Genomic DNA, 18730 nt, shown 5'->3' with positions numbered 1-18730 from the left:
TGAAGAACGGAGACAAAGATGGAGAAAGGAAAGGATTATTTTATTCCATTTCTGATGCATTTATCTTAACCAGATGATGGAGGCTCCCTCCAGAGACGGGCGCCTCATTTGGTATGATGACTCTGAATTAATCAGAGCTGCTGCCAAACTCGCCAAAGCCATCAAAAGCAGGGATGAACACATGATATATCGATTGGTTATTGGCTGCAGAAGTAAAGAGCAGAGTAACAGAAGGGAGACGGACAAAGATGACTTAGAGGCCTCACTGCCGCGAGGCTTTACTGTGTGAGAGCTGCATCCCATTACAGCCACACGCAAGCTGCTTTTAGCCCTTCTGAGGGCCAGTACGAAAACAACTGCCTTTGTTTCCTCCTTGTTTTTAGAGTCTATAATCATATGAACTTTTATTAAAGCTGCTATAAACGATGTATTTATATCAACTATGATGACAAGACTACTTGTATTTGAAATAGATCACTTGTAATGATTGGCCCTCAGAGATTCTGAGCGTTTTAGCATCTTTCATCACTTTGTTCCTGATGTTTTCGCTCCATACCTTCTGTTTTGGTTAACTCTCATGTAAATCATCAGTGTTCACAGGCAGCTGGAATAAAAACACTTTAAACATCATTAAATACAGTGGAACAGGTAGAGCTAATGAAGCAAATGCTTTTGTGGGAGTTGGCACAGACCTATAACTGTATATAAGGATGGACGACGCATCTCCATCTGCTCTCATTGCACAAAATTGAAGCCAAAATAGTCCCTGTGATGGGCGCTGCCATCTTGCGCTGGTGACGTAAACCAAAAACCGTTAACCAAAACACATATTTAAATTACCCAAAAAAACAGCAGACATCCCGCACGTCTGTGTATTTAACAGCAGTACAGCTTTGTTTTACAGATATGTAAACTTCAATGACTGTAGTGATTGTTGTCTCCTCTCGCCGTTCCTCCTCTACTCTGCTAATCTGGAACAGATCTGCTGCAGGAGCCATATTTGTCAACAGAGCTGTCAATCATCCTTTTTACAGCATCAAATAACTCATTAAAAATAAACTTGTCGGAAAAAATTAACACTTGGACATAAATCGGCATGATAAGAACTAACTATAATGACAGAAACCATGTTTGAGAAACATTTATTTGACTTGTATTTTGATTTTATAGTTCGACTTATGTCCCATCTGTTAACATGGAGGAGGCGGGCTTTATGACCTATACTGCAGCCAGTCAGCAGGGGGCGCTCGAAATGTTCTGGCTTCACTTTTAGAGAGCTGTCATGTCGTCCATCTTTTTATACCGTCTATGGTAGAGACCAGAAACAGAGTGTATATTGGAGTCTATCAGTTTACCACAAACACATCTAGTGGTCATTGGGCCAAATATCTCTGGGGCCTCCCAACTTAGGTCCATAAATGCTTTATGTTGCTCAATAACTGCTAAATATGTAGATGTAGATACTTGCTTGTGAGAAAATATATCAGTGTTTTAACCACAGCTTGTTCTCGCTGCCCCCTAGTGGCCAAAGAAATCCCATATAGCAGGTTTAATTTTCTGCTTTTTTGTGACGTTTTAAATCTTCTTAATAATTTCCCCTTCACAGACATCGATGAGTGTCGTCTAAACAATGGCGGATGTGATCACGTGTGTCGAAACACGGTTGGCAGCTTTGAGTGCAGCTGCAAGAAAGGCTACAAGCTGCTGACCAATGAGAGAACTTGTCAAGGTAAGAAGCTGTTTCCTGCAGCCAAACCCTTTCTGTCTTATGGATGGTGATGCATTGATTTTGTAAGAATTGTAAACTAAAAATGTCTTCCTGGAGCACAAAGAGTTGCTCCTTCCATCCCACAGAGAGGCCAACCCAGGCGTCTTCTGGATTGTTTGTCTGGTATATTTGTTGGTAGTCATCACTCAGCAGGAGCTGGGAGGACTATCTGCAGAACAAATAAAGAGTTAGCCACGGCCGAACACAGGTGTGGGGAATTAGAGCTCTAACTTTCAAACCTCTGCTTCCCGGATAAATCAAGCCACTACAGAAACATCTGGTGAAAGACGACAGGCAGGCTAGAGCTGCGGAGCCCAGCTCAGTCTCTGTGCGAGTGGAAAAACAGATGACATGCTATTTTTTAATTCTCTTTTCTTTATTGATGTGGTCGATCGATATCCAGCCTGGTGCACGTCAACGCCATGCAATGGATTTAAAATTGCTGCACTGAATCGCAGCATTCTGCAAACAGTACACAAACATCTTACGCGGTCAGTGATAATCTATCCTGCATTTCTGTGCTTTGCAGTCGTCACTTCACATCTATTTTTGGTGGGATGCCTTTCTCTCATTATTTGGAGACAAACAATGCAAAGTTTATTTAGCCAAAACAATACAGATAACTGAGAAAATGTGCTCCGTGCATGTAGGAATGTAAATCACTGCTTGTTTTCTGTGGCACCATGCCTTAACCAACTCAGCCTTGTGCTGTTTGGGTGCACAGGGGCAACATTGGAACAGTGATATCCTTGTTTGGTGCTGTGTGTTTTGTCTGGAGAGGAGGGTTGTGATAAAGCTCACCTCCTGCTCACTGAGGTTTTGCCAGGCTCGCACACACACTCCACCGCACTGAGTCACCTGTCTGCTCCTCATCCTCTCCGCTCATTCCTGTCATTTTTCTCACCCACGGAACGAGAGCCATGCAAAACGCCTCTCAATAACAAAAACAGTATTATTTTCCACCGACTTTAATGCATTGTTCTGTTCCCTGGGACAAAAGATGCTAATTACCTGCATGCGAACTTTGGTGCAACAACTTTTAATTGTTTATTGTCCCTGCAAAATAAACACTAAATAAAGAATAAAGGCTAAACTTCATCCTTGGTATTTTGTCCCTGATGCAGATCTCTGATTAAAGGGGCACTCCAAGGATATATAATATTACACTTTGATCAAGTTAGGAGTCTCACAAGACACAAAGGACAATCAAAGTCAAAGCTGCAGACTCATTATGGCTTTTAGTCTCTTGTATGGAGAAAGCTCACAAACACTGGACCCTACATTTCCCATAATGCAATAAAAAGACATTCCAAACAAGACAGCTTAACTACGGTATAACATCTCCACCAACTTTAAAGTAATAATCTCGAAGATTTGAATGTAAATAAATGTCTCTATCTATCGTCGAATGAGGTAACACAATGGTGATTGAGCCTATGGCCCACTGATGAAAGCCTTTGCATTTGCCGTAATTCAGACTGGGTGCGACATTCGCGGAAAAAATCACAAGCAGCGCCCAGTTAGTGACGCGTTTTCCATCACCCAGCAGTGGTTGGTCTGCCAGAGAGGGTAGGCGGAGCTAAGCGGCTGTTTTTCCGGTCTCTGCAAGTGTTGCGAGTAAACAGTAATCTACTATGGCTGAACTAACAAAGAAAAGATCGATGACTACAGATACAACTTCAAAAATAAGTGAAAATCCAAAGAAAAAGTAACAAACTTGACACTCAGATGAAGGCGAACAGTCTGAAAAGGAAAGCGACCGTCAGCGAGAAAAATCAAGAGTTACAATCAGAGCCAACCGTGGACGTCACACATGTTTCAATATGTGGGAAGTGTGCTCCCACAATTACCGTTTATCGCCATAGGTGCCGCCGAAGAGAACAAAACTGTCACAGAAGACACGATATAGTTCTTTTTCGGCTTATCTTCGTGTGTGCCCCTTTAAAGTTCCCAGAAGTAACGGTGTGTTTCAGAGGTATTATTTTTAATAAGACAACATACAATAATCCCATCATGCATCTCTTCTTTGAGCATAAATCCCTAAGATGATTAAGTGTTAGCCTCATAAGAACAACAGTATTTTACTACAGTTTAGATAATTGTGATTGCTTCAGTAGCACTCAGACAGGCGCTTGCTGTCTCCACGAGGTGTTGAGATGTGTAAACTGAACTCTGGGTTTATCTCGGTTTAAACAGTCACGGTGTTTCCCTGCTGTCAGTGGACCGTGGCCCATAAGTCAGGACGGGGCTTGTCTGCTGAGCCCCCGTCGGCATTCCTCCACCCTCAACACCCTGCTTTTTTTTTTTATCTCCTTCTCACTCCTAATCCACATGAGGGCACTCAGAGGGAGATGCCCATCAGAGGGAACATGTGTGATAGAGCTCTTATCTGTTCTGTGTAAACAGCACTGACCTTTAACTAGTTTAAGGCAACCTTAGTTGACTCCCTAGATTTTTAGATTGAGGTGTAATGAGAGGGCAGATTAACAAAGAAGGAGATGTAATTGATGGAAACTGATTTGTCATTATCTCTGTTTGCACTTTATCCTTCCATGGTCCCCTGCACGTACATCACCACACGATGCCCACCCACTGCATACTTCACCTGAGCCGCCTGGTAAATAAGGGTTGCAGGACTCCCACATGTCTTCACACATATACTCTGTAGCGTGGCACAACACAAAACAATATAATTATAAGTTGCAGATCGACTTCTGGCGTCGCTTACTGCAACATTTTTGGAGGGTACGCTCAGTCACCACGCCTAATCCTCAGACGGTTTTCAGACTCTTTGCTTAAAAGTGCGCTGAGCAAAGTTCAGGCTTAATGTGCCCAAAACAATCACTTCTGCGATGCATCATGTGTGCAAACCCATGCTGCTCTCATCTACCACTGCTGGTATTAATCTCCAGGGCCCGACGGGGGGGGACGTATGAGTTTGTTCTTGTAAAAGCTTTAAAAAGAACCACTGAATCAGATTCTGAAAGACAACTTTGTTTGATAAATGTTCAATCCACATTGTGCGTATTTTTTTAAGTGGACACATTATTTTGATGAGGTTGAATTAAGTGCATCAATCAAACATTTTAGCGCTCTTCAAACTATTCAGCATCAACCTGTGGATCTCCTCCAAAGTGCGTGTGCTCTGTTGTAAACCGATCACTTAATAAGCTTTTAATCTTCCCACATTTTCATCTTTTTAAAGCTCTCACAACCAGCTGCCAAGTATCAACCTCAATGCCTGTCTGAGTTCAGCTCATGAAGGATTATACCTAGCGTGCAAATGTGAATATTTTGTGCAAGGCTATACAAAAAAAGATTTGTGCAGTCATTTATCTTGGTCTGTCTTGTTGTTTTCTTCAAGGTAACCCATTATTTGAGTGAACTCCTGTAATTGCTGTGAAATACCTGCGTCATCTGTTTGGTTTTAGCTGCAGTGGCCTCATAACCGAGAGGAGACTCGGATGAAACCTTTATGTTCCTCTGGAGATCCTGGAAACCTTTCTTACATTAGCCAATTAGACATCCTGCAAAGTTATAGCACTTCCTCATTTTCTCCCAGCATGCCCCGGCCTGAGCTTGACTCAGATTATTGCTGACATTAAGTGAAACCTTGATCGAAATAAAACCAAATGTCATCCATCTCCTATAGCTTCATGTATAAATCCTTATGGTCTTTAAGCGTGTGACATTTAAGAGACTTAACAGGACACAAGCTCAAAACGATAAGACAGAGAGGCCACTGACGGGCAGAGAGGAGCTGCTGCAGTGTGGATTTGTAGCTTTAATGAGGCTTAAAAAAGGACCAAAGGCACTAAAAGCAGACTTCCTTCTATCTACATCTCATATTTATCTAATTGCTAGGGATGCACGATATTATCGTCACGTTATCGATATCTGCAGATTATGGCTTGAAAATGACATATCGGCATCAGCAGATATGTTACTTTTCTGCCGATATTTTCTGCCGATAAAACAACGCTTTAATTCTGACGTAATTGACGTAATGCTACGACATTAACTTGGCCTGCGCAAAGTTATCAATAATATACAAATAAAGACTAAAAAATCACAGAAACTCGAGCCAATGATTAGAAGTTAAAAAACTTTCACAACTCCCAACGAGCTAATAGTTAGCTCACATTCTCGTCATTTTACTGGACTTAACAACATCAAACATGCCGAAAAATACACTCTTGGCCAATGCCGACGCTAACAGAGTGTAACATGAACATCAGTGCAAAACTAACTTACATATTCATGAACACACACACACGATAAAAAGAGTCAGCGATCACTGATGTCTCCGTAGTCGGTGCAGTAAACAAGTCCGGGCATGTCTCCCTCACTGTTGTGTGGGAATGCTGCATTCAGGTGCGCTCAGACACGTGACCTTTTGTACAACACTGCCTCTTCCATCAAGCGTGAAGAAGGGTGCAAGATGTCTGCTATATGCCAGTTTGTGGCCATTACAATAACAATAAAAATATGTTCTCTGCAATTAGGTGGAAAAAACATGTGCCTAATATATCGGTTTCGAAATTGGTGATCGGCAAAATGGGTTGGACAATATTGGGTATTGGCTAATTACAATGATTTTTCCGTTTTGGATGATCCACCTCTGAACAAAAGAACAAGACGTCAAACTGTTGCTTCTCTGGCAGCAGCACATCATATGGTATGTGACAGTTAGGAGGAGAAAAGGGAAAGTGATTGACAGCTTCTATGGGAGGAGAAAAGAAAGCTGCACTTCAGCTCCCATTATCAGCTGAAGAGCAGACTTTCTTTGACTCCTGCTGCGGCCGCTTGTTATTTCAAAAATACTTTGAAAATTCCATTTCAGTGCATCGAAATGGAAAACTGCATGACTCCAGGGGTCAACCGCTGCAACGAGAATTACACAGAAGACGACTTCTTTTCAAAGGACACCTTATGTTTTTTTTTTGTGCTGCGACATGTGATTTGACCCATTTCAATTCATGGCCAACAATGAATACAATACAGCACAAAGGATGAAAACGGGAAAATATGCCATGAAGGGAGGATGGAATAGTCCTGTTTGAAAAATGGAAAGGGTTTTTTTCTGTAATTTTAAGTGAGAAGTTTCTAACAGCATGTCTTTCTATCCTTTCAGACATTGATGAGTGCTCTTTTGACCGCGCCTGCGACCACTTCTGTATCAACTCTGCCGGCAGCTTCCAGTGCCTCTGTCACAAGGGCTACGTCCTGTACGGCCTGGCACACTGTGGAGGTGAGCCAGCACGTCTGTTCTCCCCTCGGCCTTGTCTTTTGAGTCATTTTTCTGTCCATCACTCCTACACTGCATCCCACACCTCTTTGCTAACCCTCCATTAGCTGCTCTTATGTTTGGCAGGAAAAAACCTACACTAGAAAGATCATTAATGTTAATATAAATGTCTGCTGACAGCTCATACAAAACTGTCAACAGTTATCCCTGTATTAATGGACCATACCACATCGTTCTCAGCTGATGACTTAAAGCATTTTATGAACTAGCTAACTGCTGATTGATTGATTTCCTACTTTTTGAAGTCCAAGAATTTGGTCCAGGATCAAATATAAAAATAAATAGTTCATTAAAAATGTAACAATTTGAAGGCTCCTTCAGATGCGGCCGACAAATGTGTCCTCTTTTGGCGGACTCACGGCATGAGGAATACACTTTTAAATGTAGACGTTTTTGGTTTCAACTCAATCAAATAGCTAGCGTTACACATGGTCCCTTTAAACAAATTATCTTTAAAATAATAGTTTAACTTATGCTAGCTAGTTAGCCCACTAGCTACCTGTTGCTAGGCGACAGTAGCAGCATTTGGTAAGGGGCGGGAACAGCTGGTGACGCAAACAGGAAATCCGCGGTAGACCGGACTGTGGCGTTTCAGTTCGGCTTTAGTGGTCTATGCGGGTGCATGAATGGCGCATCCTCCGTAGACCGCCTCCTTTGAAGGCCCGAGCCCCTGGATTGGGACACAGCTGTTGTGTCACTGTGTCCTTATTATTAATCTTTTCACCAGCAGACTTAAATCTGATTGTAACTGCATCCTTAAAAAATGAAGCAATGGTAAAGTCAGTGCACGCAGCTGCATTCGTGTACATGAAATAACTGTAATAAAAAGACTCCTATTACCCATCTAAAGCCAGCTTTAAGTTCCTGCGACTTGATTGACTGAGGACTGAAATGAGCTGAAACAGGTTGCTGCCTGGAGGGCAGGAAATCAATCGCAGAACTTCTGCTACACTTGGCAGTAAAGTGTAGACGATTTGTCCTGTAGTTAATGGACTAAAACATAAAAACAGCAGTTCCTTCAAGGTAGAGTATGACCATGTCCATCAGACATTAGCAGGTACCCACTGTACTCTGGCGTGGAACTGATAGCAGACACAGCCTTTGGTGTCAGGAGGAGGTGTGTGGGGGCACGTCAGATCTGCCTGGCAGGCAGCAAGAGGCCCCGTCAGAGCACATCAGGGTGTTTCGGCGTCCCTTTGATGGAGTGTGTATCGCCAGTAAGAATCTGCTGTTGTCTCCAGCGCCTCAGGGCCTCGCAGTAGTTCTGGAGGAGACGGAGCAGACAGCATATGTACTCGAAATACATAGCTTGGCACTGATTTGTTCTGTGTTTTTTAGTCTGTAGTTTGACAGGTCGTCTGATCAGGGAGGTTGCAACAGAATGTAGAATAAGGAATAAGACTAGTGGAGTGGTGATGCTTACATGTGTGTAATCAAGGGTGTGACACAAACGCAGCTGGGCAGTGACGACCTCAAAAAGTAAAAGATGGGATGCATACCTCTTTAATGTTGCACCTCTTTTTCTGTGCAAGGTTTCTCTCCTGTCTGTCACAATCTTAAATAGGGCAAAGTGTCTTTAAAAAGCCTTTTAAAAATCTGTTTTTTCTATGTGTCTGCCACAAACTGGAGACTGACAAATCAACAGGAACATCTTAGAGCATTTTGCAACCAATTAAAGTGACCCAGCTTTAAATACCCTTTTCTGATGTTCGTATAATGCTTAGTTGAGGTGATCTTATGATTGATTTGTATTGTAAGGGAGTGTTTCATAGATTGTATTAAAGAAGAGGATTTAGCCACTGTTAAGTCACCATGACTGTATATATAGATGGACGACGCGTCTCCATCTGCTCTCATTGTCCGAAATTGATGCCAAAATTGCCCCTGTGACGGGCGCTGCCATCTTGTGCTGGTGACGTCATTTGGAGCCAGAGTTGCGCAGTAGAGATCGGCGGGTGGAGCAGCCGTAGTCACTTCCGCTAACCAAAACACACACTTAACTTACCGATAAAAACAGCAAGGATCCCGCATGCTGGCGTGTTTAACAGCAGAACAGCTTCTTGTGTTTGTCTGAAGCAGACGTTCGCAGATATGTAAACTTCAGTGACTGTAGTGATTGTTTTAGTTACGTCTCCTCTCGCCGATCCTCCTCTACTCTGCTAATCCAGAACAGATCGGCTGCAGGAGCCAGATTTGTCAACAGACCTGTCAATCATCCTTTTTACAGCATCAAATAACTCATTAAAAATAAACTTGACGTAAATCAGCATGATAAGAACTAACTATAATGACAGAAACCATGTTTGAGAAAAATGTATTTGCCGTGTTTTTTCATTTTATAGTTTGACTCATGTCCCATCTGTTAACATGGAGGAGGCGGGCTTTATGACCTGTACTGCAGCCAGTCAGCAGGGGGCACTCCAAATGTTTTGGCTTCACTTTAAAGGAGCTGTCATGTCGTCCATCTTTTTATACAGTCTATGATTTTACAGCCTTGAGTTCAGCATTTTGGCTGTCACCATCAGCGACTTGTCAATTACAGGACGCCACATGCTAAAGAACGCCATATTTATCGTCTAGTTTACTCTCAATGGGAGCATAATTTACTGAATAAACATGCTGTGTTAAAGAAGAAGTTAAAAGTGGGTTCATTTTCACATCCGCGTCTATACAATCAGATGTCTTTCTGCAACCAGTCGCCCCCTGCTGGCCATTGGAATAATTGCAGGTTTGAGGTACTTAAACATTGGCTTCACTTCCACTTCTTTCAACGTTTCCTGCACTGCCTGTGTACGGTTGAATTACACAATCTGTACTTGAAATGGCTCTAAGAGCTGCATGGGATCCATTCCACACACAGCCTGTTGTATTAGCTGTCAGTTCAGGCCATAAAAGCCCCAGAATTGGATTTGTAAGGCTTTTACTCACATGATGGACTGTGATCGGGCCACACTGAGCTGCTGAGAGGAGACGATGGTCAGGCGTAAATGACTCTCTATACCTTTTGTTGAGCGAGTCGGTGATGAATGATTTCCTCTCGCTTTTCATCGCCTCTGTCGGAACCGTTAGATAACCCCGAAGATTTACGACGCTCCCTGTTGTACTCTCTCTCCCCCGGCCGTATAACCACGGTTGTGTTATTCCCTGTGCGGTTTATCAGCCAAAATATAGCTGCCAAACAATCCAGAAAGCTGCGCTCAGTGTTTAACAATAGACTCACCCTAAACAAACCCAATTAGGTCAGTGACCTGCCGTCGAACATTGTGCCGAGGCCTGTCAGCATTCTTCTCATGTGAGAGTATGTCCAGCCACTCTGCCGCTCAGCTAGCAAAACAATCCGCTCATTTTTTGCTTATCTGGTAGGAAAATAGACCCTCAGCAGTTGTGGCTAAATACTTTGTAAGTATTTTTCTAATTTAGCTCATTTTATCCAACCAACAACAGAAATGCTTTCTTCTGGTACTGACAAATATTTGTACACAAAGATCTAAGAAAAAGACAGTTTATCCCTCAAAACCACACACAGTTTAACTCGATATCTTAACAGTTAGAGTTAATGGGAAAAAGACAAATTGTTTTCGGGGAAAAATTCCTTTTAAATACTCAAATTACGATGTTGTTTGGACTCGGAGCACACAAGAGCGATCAGAATTTAAGGATGGCAACATTTCCACAAACTCCCCGACCCCTCCCTGAATTCCTCGCCAGTACATGAAGCAACTGTTGAGTCTGAATGTCAATTTGTCTTTTATGTGCCTCCGACCTCTTCCTTCTTCACTCGTCTCTTCTGTAAGAAAAAGACTCTTATGTGGAGGAAGGTCAGAGTACATTTATTTGGGAACATTTCACATATAGGGTGAATAAAGTAGTGACAGCATCAGTGTCTGGCAGACCGTCCTCTCTCCCATCAGATGTTCATCAGACTTCTTTGTCTTCTTAAATTGAGTGCTTTGATGCGGTTGATAAGCGGCGCATCTCTCCAAGCCGCTCTGCTCTGTTGATGAAGCCATCACCTTCCTCAGCGAGCGCACAGCCACGCAGACCTTTTTTTTAATTTAGGGTGAATAATTGAATGAGACAAGGAAGAGCGTTTCATATCAGCAGACCAGATCATCAATCACTGCCATCATCTCGTCTCTACTGCGTCTCCTCCTCTTGTCCGCCGCCTGCCGATCCTCCGCTCCACTCGCTGAACTCATTCCCTGTCTGGCGTCGACGGCAGCCCAGCCTGCATCTGGATCCCGGATGCTTTTTCTTTTTTTTTTAAGCGCAGCATGTGTTTGAAAGGTGATTATAATTTACTGCTCCCCGCAAGTCTTCCTCGCTGAAAAGCAAAGACGTTTTTGACCATGAAATTGAATGTGGCGACATCAAAACGAGGAATTATTTCTGTTTACACGCCAGCGACGTTAATCTTCCCCAGAATGTGACTCTGTGACAGGATGAAGAGAACTGACCTCTCAGAAACTCCTTATTCACAGCTGTGCTCTTTCTGAATAGACCAATTTCTCCTTTTATTCTATTCAACAACTGACTGCAGATCTTTCTGCACTGACCTCATTATTTGTCATCTTATAATCCACAATAAAAACCCTCCTCTTCTCTCATATTTAGCCTTTAAAATGAAGCAGAGTAGATGTACAATAAGTCCTCTAACTGATACTTATACAAGCCCACTTGTAATATCTGTGTAAACATATTTTCCCCACAGATATTGATGAATGCAGCATAAACCGAGGAGGCTGTAAATTTGGCTGCATCAACTCTCAGGGGAGCTACGAGTGTACCTGTCCACCAGGACACAAGCTGCACTGGAACAGGAAGGACTGCGTTGGTATGCAGCAGCTCTGCCCCCTTGTGGCCATTCCACTGACACGAGCTCGTTTCTCCCACTATCTCAGCTTTCTTTATCCAACCTGTGAGTGTTTTATCCTCCCTCAGAGCTGGTGAGATGTCCTCCTGGACTTGTCGCACCGAAGGCCACTCTGACCTGCAGCAAGACGGGGAAGAAGGAGAGCTGCTCGCTGACCTGCGCCTCCAAGGCTCACTATCTGGCAGGTTTGTCACTGACGAAGAGCAATCACAGCAGGCCTTTTAAATCAGATTTATAAGCATTGTCTTTGTCTTTGACCTTTTCCAGAGTCTGACAGCAGCTACTCGGTCAGCTGTGGCATCCCCATCCTCAGAGGGAAGTCTTCCGCCAGGCTCAACTCCAGCAGCAGTCAAGGCTGCATAGGTTCGCTGCACGCCAGATTCCCATAATCAAACACTTTTCAACAATCCAGTCTGTCCGTCACAAATGCTCAGACAGTTGGTTGTCTTTGCTGTGGCAGCAGTTTGATGATGCAGTGTGCTCCTACCCACTGTGCTGTGTTTGTCTGTAGAGACTTTGGCGCCTCCAGTGAAGCAGACGGCTTCTTTCAAGATTAAAAACGCTAAATGTCACCTGCACCCGAAGCTGACCGGCAGGACGGAGGACAGAGGACGGACACTCGGACCGGGTCAGTGCTACTCTCTGTGTGTGCTACTGTATAAGCATGATGTTATATATAGACATTTTAAATGATATACAATATAAAAAGAGTTGAAACATTTATTTAGTTTTTTATTTCAGTTCATGGATTAGTCAAAAGCATTTTTTTAAATAATTAATCAATTTGATACATTTTCAAGCAAAAGTTGTTAAACATTAACTGCTTTCAGCTCCTCAAATGTGGCGATTAGTGCTGTCCAAATTGTTCCGTTATTCCCTCATAGGTTATTATGAGAAATAACAAAGGTTCAAACTATTCAAATAACTATTTTTGTGCAATATGTCCCCAAGAGGACATACCGATATAACGCGAGACAAACTTACTCGCAAAGATGTATTTATTTAAAACATAAACATGCTTTTTAAAGGATCAACAAAGGCTTCCTACACCTTCAAAATAAACAAAATAATTAGGTTACAGTACAACGGACAATCTGCGCTCCATGAGCTGTGTGTGACAGGTATATTTATTCTAACATAAACATGTCTTCTAAAAAAATCTACCTAGAGTCTCTCTCTCTCTCCGGCCGGGCTGGGATTTGAATTCTCCTCCATCATTACCACACGCCACACTTTTGTTGTAGTAGCTCGTTTCAGCTAGATTTAAGTTGATTATTGACATATATAATATGTTTCTGTAACGATCCAGGTCACTGTATTTATTGTAAAAATTCTGCTAGTACAAAGCTGAGGGGTGGGGTGTGGGTGAGTGAGTGAGAGTGAGGGTGAGCGAAATGTCTGTACTGCTGTGTATGTTGGTATAGTGTTGTTTTTGGTTAGTTTGTTTGTACATGTTTTATAATTTTGTATTTGTGTTTATAGGACCCCCTTGAAAATGAGATGCTGCATCTCAAGGGGCTATCCTTTGAATAAATTGAAATAAAATAAATGACGTTGTGATGCATTCAAAGATGCTTCGTAACCAAGAGAGTGCGCGCAAGGATGTACAAGAACACACAAGAACTCTTAAGAGTCGGTCGTCTTTCAATCAGAAGGTCAGAGGTTCGATCCCCAGCTCCCTCAGGCTACATGTCGAAGTGTCCTTGGGCAAAGACACTGAACCCCAAATTGCTCCCGGTGGCATAGCCAACGGGTATGAATGTGATATCTGATTGACAGTTGGGCACTTTACGTAGCAGCCTCTGCCATCAGTGTGTGAATGGGTGAATGTGATATGTAGTGTAAAAACAGCTTTGAGTGGTCGCAAAGACTAGAAAAGCGCTATATAGTACAGTCCATTTACCATTTACATTTAAGACAGCTGCGCTAGTGCTGATTTTTTCCACGTTGAATATTAATTTTAATATCCGAATATCCGTTTTTTAGAATATTCTCTGACAGCCCTTGTAGTGATATCTGTCTTACTTTGTCATAGGATTAATATTATTAGGATTTTAGACTGTTGGTTTGCCAAAAGGCGATTTTACACACATTTTATTATCAAAACAATTAGTTGAGAGAAGGAAACAATCTGCAGTATAATCAATCATTGAAACAATTATTACTTGTCTGCTACTGTGTCTCATACCGTCCATAATTATAGATCTTAACTCTCAAACAGTAATTATTTATAATCTGGGAAAATTATTGATATCATGTTATTTCTCACTCACACTGTGATATCCTGTTGTCTGCAGGAGGAGGGCAGCCCTGCAGTAACTGCCTGGTGACGTTTGTTAACCTCAAATGTGACTCCTCTAAGAAAGCTAAAGGGCGTCGTGCTCGAAACCCTTCGAACAAAGAGGTGACACGCATCACTTTGGAGCTGGAGGCTGAGGTCAAACCTGGAGACACAACAGGTCAGTGAGTCAGGTTACTGTCTGTGTTCGCCTTTGTTTTATCCAACAGTGTCATTAGTAAAAGCATGTATCATTATGTTCAGTAAAGTCTGTTTTTTCAAATGTTCTGTTGTTCGGCTGTTTGTCTGTGGCTGAAACACAGTGTATTTTATTTTACCCGTAACCAGGCAGTTGTAATTTAAGCTGCCTGCGACAGCGCATGGAGAAGCAGGTGAAGACGTACATCAAGGCTCTGAAGAAGTCCATCAACCAGGAGCGCTTCCTGATCCGAGTTGCCGGGTTGGAGTACGAGGTGGCTCAGAAACTTCCACAAGCTGGTCCCATTCCGGAGAACTGCGGGCCGGGCTGGGAGAGAGAGAGTGGACGATGTGGTAAGAACGGAGAGGTGGACCTCGAGGCTGCCCTCAATGAGTTATTCTCAGTGGTGATGTTGTAGTAGAGTACCACGTACTGAGAGGTGTTTCTAATAATCTGCTCCTAGCATGCATTTAAACAGGGAGCTAAGTAACCAAAGTAAAGAGTGTTGTCTCTGACCAGAGCTGTTTATATATGTATATTCTCTCAGTCAGATGCTTGTCAGGGTCTTACTACCACGGCGAGCAGGAGCGCTGCGTCCAGTGTCCACCCGGCACTTTCCAGGAGAAGGAGGGGCAGCTGGCCTGCGACCTCTGCCCGGGCACTGACGGCCACGGACCTGTAGGGGCACGAAACATCTCCTCCTGTGCAGGTAGTTTAAAATCGGCAACACAATGTTAAACATGAAATTCTGATCCTGTGGAATGTACGATACGATACACTACAATATGTTACGATCCGATTCATTATGATATGATATGATATGTCACTATACGATACAGTACGATATAATAGAATACGATATGTTGCAATAGGATATGATGCATTATGATATGAAACGATATACGTTACGATACGATACATTATGAGACGATACTTTATGATACGATACTTTACGATACGATACATTATGATACGATACTTTATGATACGATACTTTATAATACGATACTTTACGATACGATACATTATGATACGATACATTATGATACGATACTTTATAATACGATACTTTACGATACGATACATTATGATACGATACTTTACGATACGATACTTTATGATACGATACTTTACGATACGATACATTATGATACGATACTTTACGATACGATACATTATGATACGATACATATACGATATGATATGTCACTATACGATACAGTACGATACAATAGAATACGATATGTTGCAATAGGATATGATGCATTATGATATAAAACGATATATGTTACGATACGATACATTATGAGACGATACTTTACAATACGATGCATTTTGAGACGATACTTTACGATACAATACATTTTGAGACGATACTTTACAATACGATGCATTTTGAGACGATACATTATGATACGATACATTATGAGACGATACTTTACGATACGAAACATTTTGAGACGATACTTTACAATACGATGCATTTTGAGACGATACATTATGATACGATACATTATGAGACGATACTTTACGATACGAAACATTTTGAGACGATACTTTACAATACGATGCATTTTGAGATGATACATTATGATACGATACATTATGAGACGATACTTTACGATACGAAACATTAGGATACGATACTTTACAATATGATGCATTTTGAGATGATACTTTACGATGCAATACATTATGATACGATACGATACAATACGATACGATGTATTATGATATAATATTAACTTTCCTTTCTCCATGTGCTACAAACCAAATCCAGGCCAGTGTCCAACAGGGTACTTCTCCAATGATGGCTTCAAGCCTTGCCAGCCGTGCCCTCAGGGCGCCTACCAACCAGATTTGGGACGGACGTTGTGCTTCTCCTGTGGGGGGGGACTGGGTACCAAGCGGGAAGGTGCCAGCTCCTTTCATGACTGTGAAGTCAAAGGTCAGTTTTTTGCTCTTTTTGTAGAGCCAAAGAAAATAAAATGTACTTAAAAAATCTACAAAACGTTCCCACTTAATGTTAATCTTCTTTTCTTCCGTGCAGTCCAGTGTTCTCCAGGTCATTACTACAACACCTCAGTGCACCGGTGTATCCGCTGCCCAGTGGGGACCTATCAGACAGAGTTCAGACAGAACTACTGCATCACCTGCCCTGGAAACACCACCACTGATTTCGATGGTGCCACGAGTGTCTCGCAGTGCAAAAGTGAGTGAAAATTACTGTTTAGTGTTTTCAGAATTCTCCTAAAGAGCCGAAAATCAACAAGCTTTGTTTGTGTGCGTCTAGACAGGCAATGTGGTGGTGAGATGGGCGAATTCATGGGTTACATTGAGTCACCAAACTATCCCGGTAATTATCCCGCCAATGTGGAGTGCATCTGGAACATCAACCCGCCCAGCAAGCGCAAAATCCTCATCGTGGTGCCGGAGATTTTCCTGCCCTCGGAGGATGAGTGTGGAGATGTGCTGGTCATGAGGAAGAACTGTGAGTGTTTGCACCTTCAATAATTCAATAATTGTACCTCACAAGGTGCAGCTCTGTAAACCTAATGAGTCACCTTTGTCCTCTCTGTGCCCCTGTAAGGGTCAGCAACATCCATCACCACCTACGAGACGTGTCAGACATACGAGCGGCCCATCGCCTTCACAGCTCGCTCCAGGAGACTCTGGATTAACTTCAAGTCCAATGAGGCCAACAGCGCCCGCGGCTTTCAGATCCCCTACGTTACTTATGATGGTATGAAACTAAAATGAAACTAAGAAGCTCTTTCTTTATTCACTTAAATATAAACAGGTTTTTTTTCTCCTTTAGTGATAGCTAGCAATGCAGATAGATGTTGGTTTTTACATTTCCTCCTCCAACCCAAAACAACGAAGAGGAATGGATTCTATATTTTTTGGTGCTCACAACTATAGCTGAACTTACTCTAGCTAACTGGATATCTTAATTTTAAAATCTTTGAGATATAATCTCGAAGATCTCAGTTTTGTTCTCTTTGGCAGCACCTATAGCGAGCGCACTTCCCAGATATCCAGACAGTGTTGCATGTGTGACGTCCACGGTTGGCTCCGGTTGTAACTCTTGATTTTCCTGGCTGACGGTCGCTTTCCTTTTTAGACTGTTTGCTTCATCTGAGCGTCGAATTTGTTTCTTCTTCTTTGGATTTTCACTTATTTTTGAAGTTGTATCTGTAGTCATCGATCTTTTCTCTGTTTGTTCAGCCATAGTAGATTACTGTTTACTCGCAACACTTTCAGAAAGCTAAAAAGCAGCCGCTTAGCGCCACCTACCCTCTCTGGCAGACCAACCACTGCTGGGCGATGGAAAACGCGTCACTAACTGGGCGCCACTAGTGATTTTTTCCTGTGAAAGTCGCCACAGCACCCAGTCTGTAACACTGCAAATGCAAAGGCTTTCATCAGTGGGCCATAGGCTCAATCACCGTTGTGTTACCTCATTCGGTTATAGATAGTGACTTAACAGACATTTATTTAAATGAAAATCTTCAAGATTATTACTTTAAAAGAGATATTAATATGTCAGCCAATCGTCTTTTATCCATAAACGTTCATTATTGGTTTGCATTTTATCCATAAAACAAGTTTTAAATTTTAACTTATTAATGAGTTGAGTGACTTGGATATGTACTACTAAAAGCAATGCTTATTGAAAACACAACTTTATTAATGTAGCCCTTTTCAAAAGCCAGTTTCAAAGTGCTGTAATCATCTGATGTGAAAAGCAATACATACAAATAAGTATATAAAGAAGATTGACTCAGGCTTGGAAAGGTTCAGTGATGGGGTGAGATGAACTCTTGTCATGGAATAACTTGTCAATCAGTGCCCTCTGGTGGACAAACTATGCAACTGTTTCTAAATTTCTCCAGGCATACTGAATCAGTGCCTCACCTTTTCTTGTTATATTGCCAGCCAACTCTTACACTGATAAATCATCCTGACACAGTTTCCTGGTTTCTTTAGATAAAAGTTTCATTGGAACTTCTTTGAACCAAAGAAAAAGTCCCTGTTACGGCTGTGACTGTTTACTGTGGTTTACCCACTGTGGAGTAATAGTGACACTGCTATTGGGAAAATAGTCTTTTGAATATAAAATGTTACATTTCAATAAGTGACCTCTTTGTTATATCTTTTGTTTATATAAATTCAGAGGACTATGAACAGCTGGTAGAGGACATAGTGCGGGATGGAAGACTCTATGCCTCCGAAAACCATCAAGAAATCCTCAAGGTTAGCCTTTATACTTCTTCTTCTTCTTACAGTGTTTATTTCTGGCT

The 18730-nt window shown here is 42.1% G+C and overlaps 1 protein-coding gene across 1 annotated transcript in view; it reads left to right on the top strand.

Annotated features, from left to right (window-relative positions):
• Positions 1–18730, top strand: part of scube3 (signal peptide, CUB domain, EGF-like 3) — an 86285-nt gene that overhangs the window by 63541 nt on the left and 4014 nt on the right. The window contains exons 9-22 of the mRNA XM_069659549.1: positions 1607–1729; positions 6903–7019; positions 11788–11910; positions 12018–12134; positions 12217–12312; positions 12461–12577; positions 14247–14408; positions 14576–14779; positions 14974–15135; positions 16207–16374; positions 16477–16638; positions 16720–16917; positions 17017–17169; positions 18604–18683. Of these exons, the coding sequence (XP_069515650.1) occupies positions 1607–1729; positions 6903–7019; positions 11788–11910; positions 12018–12134; positions 12217–12312; positions 12461–12577; positions 14247–14408; positions 14576–14779; positions 14974–15135; positions 16207–16374; positions 16477–16638; positions 16720–16917; positions 17017–17169; positions 18604–18683 (1982 nt within the window). The remainder of the gene's footprint in view (positions 1–1606; positions 1730–6902; positions 7020–11787; positions 11911–12017; positions 12135–12216; positions 12313–12460; positions 12578–14246; positions 14409–14575; positions 14780–14973; positions 15136–16206; positions 16375–16476; positions 16639–16719; positions 16918–17016; positions 17170–18603; positions 18684–18730) is intronic.

This window comes from Semicossyphus pulcher, unplaced genomic scaffold (genome assembly GCF_022749685.1).
Source record: "Semicossyphus pulcher isolate SPU_LCO1_2020_fin unplaced genomic scaffold, fSemPul1.0.p SCAF_13, whole genome shotgun sequence".
Taxonomy (NCBI): Eukaryota; Metazoa; Chordata; class Actinopteri; order Labriformes; family Labridae; genus Semicossyphus; species Semicossyphus pulcher.
Note: the sequence above shows the minus strand (reverse complement) of the source record. Positions and strands in the feature narration are given on the sequence as shown.